Source organism: Stegastes partitus, unplaced genomic scaffold (genome assembly GCF_000690725.1).
Source record: "Stegastes partitus isolate 25-593 unplaced genomic scaffold, Stegastes_partitus-1.0.2 Scaffold36, whole genome shotgun sequence".
NCBI lineage: Eukaryota > Metazoa > Chordata > Actinopteri > Pomacentridae > Stegastes > Stegastes partitus.
Window position 1 is genome coordinate 271,906 of NW_007577767.1, and position 9,945 is coordinate 281,850.

Here is a 9,945-nt window from a genome sequence, read left to right on the forward strand (position 1 = left end):
TCACAAACCACCGCCACTCTGTTCTCCGCTCACTGATCACTGTTATTGCTTTGGTGATTCACACATTCAGGATTCAGGCAATTCTTTCTGATAACATGACAATACAGCACGAATCAGTGTATCTGGCATTAAGACTTGTTTGCACACTCTGCTTCTGATGTCCAAAAGTGTTCATATGCTACAGAGATGCCACTGTGTTTCTCAGTGACTGCATAGTCATAAAGAAGTCTCCACACAGGAGCCATTTCTGTGGAAAGATCTGTGGTTGTGGCAATTCTCACTGCAGTGGACGATGAGCACTGGGTAGCAAAGTGCATCCTCATAGTCTGGGGGTTCCTCATCATCTGTGGTGAGGCGCTCTGATAGACAGCGGGTGTTTTCGCTGGGACTCTCCTGGTCATCCAAGCTGCCGCTTCTCCAGAAGCAGCTGCGCTGGGAGCCGTAGCGCCGCGCCAAGGAGAACCGACTGCCGCTGAAGGGGATGCGGGAGCTGGCACCAGTACAGATGCTGAGGGCGCTCCTGGAGAACACTGAGGAGCAGCTGATGGCTCTGTGGCAGCGCTCACAATTCTGACGAATCCCGTTGAAGCTCGACGGGCACTGGGCCAGGTCCATCAGGCCAGCCTCTGAGTAACTCGGCACCAGCTGCTGGTTGGAGCGAATGTGCCACTCCAGTTCTGTGCTGTCAATGGTGTTAACACGAGGGATGCGACGCCAATATGGCCGATCATCGCATGGGGTAACAGGGAGGTAATCGTGTCCAAAAAGCTTCTCAACACGATAGTGGACATATGCAGTGCGATATTCTGTAAAGACTCTGAGAGGCCAGGAGAAAGTGAGGAATGAGGCAAACCAGAAGACATAGTGGGAAAGATACCAGGGGTGGTGCTCCGGATCAGACAGCACCATGACGTACTCCTTCAGGTCAATGTTTTTCAGGTGCATGCCCTCCCTGGCCTCCATGTAGTCATCAAGGCCCTCGTTATCGGTGAAAAACCTTGCTCTTTGTGTAAGGTAGGAGTTCTCTGACTCTACGTTGGCAAAACTAAAGCACTTGGTGAACCGCATCTTGGTAAGAGCAGACTTCTCCAAGCCCAGCAGCTGTTTGGAAACATCTTTAACACCACAGTGACCATAGTCAAACTCAGCTTCTGCCACATGGGTATTGACGCGTTCATGGTAAACCTGGGTGCTAGTGTAAGCATCTCCATTGCGGTAGCGTGTGACTTGTCGAGTTCGGCGAACATAGTGGTAACTGATGGCCTTCCACCAGATGCAGGGTTTAGCTTGCTGCATCCTCTGGATGCGCTCGTAGATGCCCTCCACATCCACCTTGTGTTGTAGCTCATTCTTCACGTGACAGTGCCAGCACTCCACAAGGTAGACTAAATAGAGCATGCCTAGTAGGGCCAGGGGGATGTAGATATAGCCATCAGAGCAGGGACTGTCATGGTACATCATGGATTTCCCTTTGAAGGCACTGTCAAAGGTGAGGCGGGTCACCTTGGTGACATGACACCAAACCATTGCTCCCATGCAGCCATACATGAGGATGGACAGGAGCAGGCATTTCCAAAAACTCTCCCGACATAAGGACTTGCTCAGAGACTGCTTCAGGGGTCTTTGCTGTTGAGTCAAAGCAAAGAACAAAACAAACGAGAAAGTCATTTTTTTTTAAAAATTAAAAATTAAAAAGCAGTTGCAATATAATTGATCACCACAGAATGCTTGTTTGCATCACTGCAACATCTGTAGCACACAGGGGCTTTTGCATAATTAGACTAAAATTAATGAGCAGGTCATGCACTCTTGTAGTCACACACATAGAGTAGGAATTTCCTTGCACAAAAAAAAAAAAAAAAGTCAATCGAAAAATGATGAATAACAAGAAAGATTTCTAACCACTGATGTCATTTTACAGATCTGCTGAAAGGCTTGTTTGCCAGGTTTCAGTGCTGGGGGGGATTCTACAGGCCCGCCCCAGCAGAGAAGAGGTGAATGACAGGTAAAGATGCAGGCTGAATGATTAACAATCACCTGCTGGAATTTAACCCTAAAATTATTCATGCAAACTGCAAGATTACAGAAAACCCCCCCAATGCCAAACAATAAAACGATGAAACTGAGATCGACAATCAATTCCTGTCAAATAATTCACCTGCAGTGTGTTACAGCCTGCACATGGATTCACTACAGCTCTGCGACAACATCTGACAAACAGACCATAACAAAAGGCTCAGCTTGGAGGATGATCGGAGTCCATACCTCCTCTCTGGTGTCCTCCTCGAACACGGTGGTGGTGCTGCTTTCGCTCGCCGTCGCAGCCGATGCTGGAGGAGACATGGTGCTGGGCTGCTATTGATAACACTGACAGGGCGTGGAGCAGGAAGAGACCCGCTACCTGACTCTGCTGCGTCCCTCAAACCGCGACTGGTCAGACCTGCGTCCCAGCGTCCGTCATTTACATCGACAGACGAGTCGGGTCGGTGAATCCCCAGAATAAATGGATGTTTGCGATGGCTGTGGAAGGAGGAAAAAACAGCGGGGGTGTGTCTACAGGAAAAGCCCGCATCCAGCTTGGTTTATCTGTCAGTGCCGCAGTAACATGATGTTTGCTGGCTGTCAGTGGAGAAGCGAAGCTGTCCTGCCTCTCAGGGCCGCTGTGTGTCGGTCAGGCTGGGCAGGAGGTGTCGGTCCGTGGAGGGCTGCCAGGCTCTGTGTGCATGGTGCTGATGAAGCAGGTGTAGGGGATGCTGTTGCATAAACCTGCCACTTAAAGGGAAAGTCCCCCTAAAACCAGCCCTGACACTGTGTGGAGGATGTAATCATGTCATTATCATCGTGTTTTGCTTCTTCACTCATATTTCTAGCAAGTACATATATCTTGAGTTACAGTCAACACTGATGCACACTGTAAGGATAAACGTTTTATTTAACATATGTAGCTGTTTTTTGTTTGTTTGTTTTTAATTCACTGTCATTTTGCAGATTTTTTCCCAGTTTTGTGAAATTACAGGTAAATCACAGACAAGTGTTGATTTACATGTTATCTGCAAACAAGTGCAAAACTGAAAATAATGTCCACATTAAAAAATAAATAAAAAATTACAAGTGGTGATTTGTTGTATTCTAACATTTGACAATAAAATTGCACTAACTGTATTTAAATCAGCAATATATATATATATATTACTATTTTCATATTTTTGCCATTATTTGAAGGAAAAACTGTGTATTAAGGACTGAAATTATTTATTTATTTACCTATTTATTTGATTGTTATTTTACAGTTTGTCCCTGATTTGTCCAAATTCAGATATTATCTAGTAAAGTAAGAGGTACAAACTATTGCTTTAAATGTTGAAAAAACAGTCCAAATCTAAGAAAAAAATCATATCTTAAAATGTATTCTTTGACAATGTTAGACTGCAAAATCACGCCATTTTACAGTATTAAAATCACCGACAATGTTTTGATATTTTGCAGATATATGCAATAAATATGTATGTTAAGAATTTAAAAGTTGGTAAACATTTTTTAATAATCTTAGTGATGTTCCCTGTTTTGTCAAAAGGTAGGTTTTTTCTAGTAAAATAACAGGAAGATGTACTAATTTAAATAATGATGATAAAAACTTCAAACTTATTTTTTTAGAGTGTAAGCTGACCCTCTAGTTGTACACTTAAACTCTCCGCTGACCCTTTTGTTCAGCATTTGAACTTTGAACACACTTGAACTGCGCGCCACCTGAACAGATGTTCCCTGAGGGGACAAGGGGAACTCTGTTGGATGGGTGACTGGGTCCATTTGTGCAAGTGTGTTCAATACAGACACAAAGAGACACACTTCTGTTTGTGGGTTTTATTTGATATCAAAGTTTCCTTCACATTGTGCAGCTTCGCTCATCTGTGGAACCGATTTGACTTTGATTCTTGATGTCATGTGGGGACACCAGTTGTTGGAGATTAATCAGTGATTTACATGATTTAAGCTAATTACTTAAGATAATATATCTGAATCATACCATCATGCCTTTTCATTAATGCACCTCAAATTGTGACATAAATGAAAAAATAAAAATTTCACCATCAAGTGGAAGTTATCCTGTGTGATTCAATGCTGCTGTGGACTGCAGTGCTTCTAGAAACCACCAAAGAAAGACTAAAAACCAGTGATGGAAGAAGTATTCCGTTCCAATACTTCAGTAAAACTACCAATGCAGCAATATAAAAAGTCCAGCATAAGAAATTCTACTTAAGTAAAAGTACACAAGTGTTATTGTTACATATGACATTAGATTATCAATACTGAAGCATTATTGTGTCTGCATGCTACATTACCTTCAGTTTTATTTGCAAAGAGAGCAGACAAGGACTTGTCACATGGTTAAAATAAATAAATAAATAAAAATTCTGATACAAAAATCTGGTTTGAGTTTTAGGACTTTCTCTTTATTCCTTGATTTTTGGTGAGATATTTAACTTTTATTAAAATGAAACCACGTGAGAAGTTTAGAGAGAAAACAAAACAGTTGGAAACCACTAATTTAATATTTACCAATGTGTTTTATTTTAAAAAGGTGTTATATTATCCATTGTGTTCAATATTCTTCTTAGAAGGAGCTAAAGTTGCAAGGTAGATGAAGTTGAGAAGAAAGTACAACATTTCTCTCTGAAGCGTAGTGAAGGGAAAGTATAAAGGAGCATAAAAAAGAAAATACTCAAGTAAAATTCAAGTACCTCAAAACTGTATTTAAGTACAACACCTGTGTAAATGTACTTGGTTACTTTTTTGTAACTGATAAAAATCTACAGTATGCCCATTACTGATTCACTTGTATCACCAGTCATATAGATAATGTTCCACTATTTATACAATATGTGAAATGTTTGACAGCACTTAATAAATGTAGCGAGCAAAGTTTCTACAATCACATGTATCAAACTTAAAATCTACCGTAATACAACAGTGATTAACAGCCTTAAATCCACCTCATAAGTCACATGAAGGTCAGTATAGGTAACATCTGCAGAATATGTGAATTATGTGTTCAACACAGTATGAAGCACATTCAGTCTAGTATGAACATCATTACAAAAGGCTTACAAAAACACACACATCTACACATAATTCAGTCCCACGTCATGAAAGAGACCAAATATCAAAATCATGTGAAAATCTGGGTCACAATTAAACTTACAGCATCTTAAAAAATAATACAAAAAGCCCCACTTTGGAACCCATTCAAAGTGTCAGAGCATCACGTCAAGTTATTTAGTTGGTTGATTCAGTTGTTTGAGTTTCACAGAACCTGCATTTATTGAAACACGTGGATGGGCAACAGCTTAGCAGCAGGTATGAAAAAATCATCTGGTTTATTTCGGAGGGTTTTAGTGTTTTGAATGTATGAAGATGGAGTTAGAAGATAGTTAAATGTGTTGACAAGTACATCATAGTGCATTATTTGCTGCATTGTTTTTACCATTATCAGAGGGATGGCTCTGAGACAGGACTTGCACAGATTAAAGCACTGTCAAACTTTCAAAGTAATAGGCGTAATGATAGAAATCACTTAAGAATGTTTGTTAACCTGTAAATTAAGTGCAGACTCCTGGTGCAGACAAAACTGCAAGACAATCTTCAGCCTCAGGGATCTTTCTTCCTGCTGGCCACACTGTGTGAAATTTCACACTGGCTACTCCTTTTCCCAGGGTCTCCTTTTCTGATGACGAAGAGAACCCTTAAAGGAAAAGAGAATAAAGCTTGTGACTACACTGTGGTACCGGTACTTTTTGCAGGGCTTAACAGTTTTTGTTAATCCTCTATTCTGAGCTCATGCATGAAGAAGAGGCATTGTGGCTGAAATAATCAGATCATCAGATTCAGAATTAACCTTCAATAAAAACAGTTTCAGATGACGTTCTGCTGCCCATGCCGGAGTTACTTACAGTGTACACGTTGGAGAGGTTGTTGAAAAGCACTTGGCCCGCGCTCACTTTGTTCCTCACTCCTCGTATGGTCCCGTTCTTGCTGCAGATATTGATCCGCTTGTTGCTGAAGAACATCTCCCTCTTGGCACTGGCGTACAAAAGCAGGTCATCAGGTTCACAGCCGTTGTCGTCCACAGCGGCTTCCACCGGCAGACCGTTCAGGTGGCTGTTGGCCTCGCTGGCGGGGAGCGAGCCTCCCTGCTCTGCCTCCGGGCTGCTGGTGCCATCAGAGTCCACCGAGTCCGACACAGAGCCGTACCAGGCCCTCTCATCCTTGAACACCTCCGCCAAGACCCGGCCGCTGTTGGCAGACGCTACTCTAAACCTCACCGTTTTCCCAGGCTTTTCTTTCTCCTGTTTCATTTTTGGCCGCTCCATTGAAACACAACAATGTCTAACATGTTTCACATCCCATTCAGAAAAGCCAGACGTGCCCTTTCAGCCTAAGCCATAGTGGTTCGCAATTATCAAACAATAATATCCTCATTGACGTGTCAAAATGGCTGGAAAATACCCCGAGTACAAAAACCAGACTCCCAAATGGTTAATAATGGATGAGCTCCTGCCATGGTAACAGCTAAAACAGGCAAACAGTAAATTGATATTACCATGTTCAATAATTGATCAAGGTTAGTTTTCAAACAGCAGATAGGCTACAGAGCTGGTGTCTAATCCTTTAAGGTCTGTTGGCCAGCAGCGAGGATGAATTACCCTGAGAACACCAGATAACCTTTGGTGACCTTTGCTGCAACCTACATTGTGCTTGTAAGTGCTAATCCAACTTGCTATAAAGATTGTTGCCATGTAGATCTTTATGTTTACTCTGCATATGACATTGATGTTGAGGTTTTAAGAAATGTATTTTAGCATTGTGAGTGTTGAGGGCTTTACATAACATCCTAATCACCTACGTGGACATTAAACTAATGTTTAAACCCATCTTGTCAAATACATTTAGAGCGTTTATTGTCTCACCATGCTGAAACCTGTAAAGACTCTCTGCTTTGTGTAGAAAGAAGAAGATCCCTCCTCAGCAATAAGGGTTTTTTTAAAAAAGATTTTCACACTGAAAACACAAATGTATTGTTAGGAATTCCATTCAGAAATGCATTGAACTGCCACAGAAACACAATATGTGTCTGAATGTATTATATTCTGAGTTCAATATATCATTATTATTATTTTCTTTGTCTAATATAATGGAATACAAGGATCAAGCAAGCATGATTGGAAACCTACTCTATTCCCTACTATTTTCAAGTATGGGGAAATCCTTCAACAATAGCACTTCCCTTTAGGATGATAACTAAGAGCCAATCATCTTTTGCACTGTGTTTCTGTTATCAGACAATATTTTAGTCTCTATATACAGCTTCAGGATTTTGGAAGTAGGTTTTAGATCATTTAGACTGCATTAGGTCTGCAATCAGTCAGTCTGTGAATATTTGTCTTGAATAATTGATTAGTTGTTTGATTATAAAATGTAAGAAAACAATGAAAAATGTCAATCAGTGTTTCCCAAAGCAAGCAAGCAAGTTTATTTATGTAGCTCCTTATCACGTACACAGATTATATGAAGTGCTTTAGAGGCAAAGGTTTAAAAAGTTCAACAATAAAATACAAAAAAAGGAGGATAATATTGGAATTAAGTTAATAAAATAAATCAGTAAAAACAAGTTCAATAGATTGCACACAAATTTTATAGAATATTTAAAAGGAAGTTCAAATGTCTTGTTTTGTCCACAAGCCAAAGATATTCAGTTTTACTGTCACAAAGGAGGAAATAAGCCAGAAAATATTCACATGTAAGACAATGAAATCAGAGAACTTCTGGCTTTTATTTTCTTCCTAATTAATCAGTATCAAAATAATTGGCAATAAATTGAAAAGTTAAATAGTTGATTTACTATTACAGCTCTATAATGTATAATTTACATAAACTGGCATTCCTTGTTTAGATTAAACTTTTAAAGATATGCATTTTGTAATGTCAAAATATACAGTCGTCCTCAAATGTATTCATATCATTCCATTAAAGAAAAGGCAAAATTCACAATAGTCACTCAAATAGATAGAACCTGAAAAAAGTAATGAATAAAAATTTGCTAAATTATCTGTGAAATAAGTGAAATAAGACATTGCTTTTGAATTGTGGTTGGAAAGAATAATCTAAAAAAAATTAATAATAAACTGTCCCAGACAAATTAGAGCATTTTTCTGATGAGCAGTGGGTCAAAGTCTGATTGAGAGTTACAGAAAACACTTGATTGCAGTGATTGAAAGGTTGTTTAAGGACATATTCACGGGTCCCATCATGCTTGTTTGCTTTTTTTAAAAATTTCTTTTGAACCACAATTCAAAAGCAATGTCATGATTTCCATGGCATTTTTATTTATCACTACTTTTGTCAATTTCAACTTATTTCAGTGACGGCTGTTTTTTTTCTTTCTTTAATGGGAGGGTATGGATACATTTGAGGACGACTGTAATTCCTGAGTGCCACCAGACAACAGCCTGTACTTCCACTCCGCTCCTGCAGGAGGCGCTGCACGGGCTGCTGACACACACAAACCACCGCAGAAGTCGCAGCAGCACACGTGCGGCGCCAGAGTGTCAACATGGGCAAAAGAAGGCAGAAGAATCAGCTTTTCACGAATTTAACCAAGAAACAGAAGAAACACTTGAAGGAGTTTGGAGAGGAGCACCCGTTCCACGACAAGTAAGCAACACAGAAAGCTCCGAGCTGATTTACAGGAATAATTCACTTTTATGTTAGCCGAATAGCTAAGTGCCATTCACACACATAGCTGTAATGTTGGCTAAATTATGATTTGTAGCGAAAGTTAATACCCCACTCACTTAAATATAACACTATAGACATAGCTTACAATCTGCTGCCACATTTTTAAATGTAGTTTGTAGTTGTTTATTTGAACTAGTAAAGGTCCAAACAATAGCAGCACTCATCGAAGAAGCCTTTTAGACATATCACGTCGAAACTAGTAAGCCCCACTGCTAATGTGACTAATGTGGACCATTATTGTAGGAAGCGTTAATTAGCAAAGTGGCTAGCAGCAGAAACAAGAATATGAGCAGCATAAGATAAAAGTTTACCTGCACACTGTAGGAACATCTATACATTTATGCACTATAACAACCTTGTAACCATGTGTAATATACAGTCTATTCACTGCCTTTCCTCGATGCTGACTGTAAGAGGTGAGCTCTCAGTGCTTAAACTAGATGAGATAGTTGTCTGTCATTATATGTGTACAGTAAAGAGCCAATGTTATGGAGAGGTTTTTAATTAATTGACAGTTGGCCGGGGCATAAGACTACTTTAATGCGTGTCTTCTGTAAAACCTAAACTTGTTCTACAATAACAACGACAGCTGAACAGACAACCAAACAAACATCATAATGAACATTTTGCTTATTTTTAGGTATCTCTTTTAATCTGTTATCCTAATGCATCCCGTTACACAATGATACGACATTAGTACAAATCTTTACTTTTTTACTACTCTCATCCTGAATGGCCCAAATCAGTGTGTGTGGTTTTTTTTTTTTTTTTTTTTTTAACTCAATCGTTGCAGGTTGGTTGTCTCAGGTACTCATTGCCCTTCTTGTTTTTCACAGAGTTCATGAAAGACCTGAAAGGACTCAAATAGTGGAACTGGTAAGTAGTGCTGTCCAAGTAATAGTGTTGTTTTGTTTGTCTGTTTTTTAAGTACCAATGTTGATTAGAAGTAATCAAGGAGGCTGATAACAGATATTTGTAACTGACGTATTTTTGCTGTAAAAATAAAAAGAAGGATATGGAGGGATTTTAAAATGAGCTGTAGAACCTTGTAATGTTGTTGTTGTTGAACTAGGAGCCAGTGGCGTTGAATGAGGAGTGAGTGATGTGGTCTGTGGACTTGGTCCAGCAGCAGAATTTAGGATAATTTGAAGC

The 9,945-nt window shown here is 39.7% G+C and overlaps 2 protein-coding genes across 2 annotated transcripts in view; one reads left to right on the plus strand and one right to left on the minus strand.

Annotated features, from left to right (window-relative positions):
- Window positions 1–216: 216 nt before the first annotated feature.
- Window positions 217–2,343, minus strand: LOC103372262 (transmembrane protein 151B-like). The gene is made up of 2 exons (XM_008301863.1): window positions 2,266–2,343; window positions 217–1,626 (listed from the first exon to the last, which is right to left on the minus strand). The coding sequence occupies exons 1-2, from the start codon at window positions 2,341–2,343 to the stop codon at window positions 217–219; spliced, it is 1,488 nt and encodes a 495-aa protein (XP_008300085.1).
- Window positions 2,344–8,585: 6,242 nt separating this feature from the next.
- utp25 (UTP25 small subunit processor component) overlaps window positions 8,586–9,945 on the plus strand; it is a 10,324-nt gene continuing 8,964 nt past the window's right edge. Inside the window, exons 1-2 of the mRNA XM_008301874.1 lie at window positions 8,586–8,709; window positions 9,630–9,669. Coding sequence (XP_008300096.1) covers window positions 8,609–8,709; window positions 9,630–9,669 — 141 coding nt within the window. The 5' untranslated portion in view covers window positions 8,586–8,608. The remainder of the gene's footprint in view (window positions 8,710–9,629; window positions 9,670–9,945) is intronic.

What these genes read in the sequence shown, in the direction of transcription:
- LOC103372262 (XM_008301863.1), bottom strand. Translation starts at nt 2,343, where the DNA reads ATGTCTCCTCCAGCATCGGCTGCGACGGCGAGCGAAAGCAGCACCACC. An exon ending in AGGAGGACACCAGAGAGGAG is followed by an intron (nt 1,627 to 2,265) that starts GTATGGACTCCG and finishes TTGACTCAACAG; the next exon opens with CAAAGACCCCTGAAGCAGTC.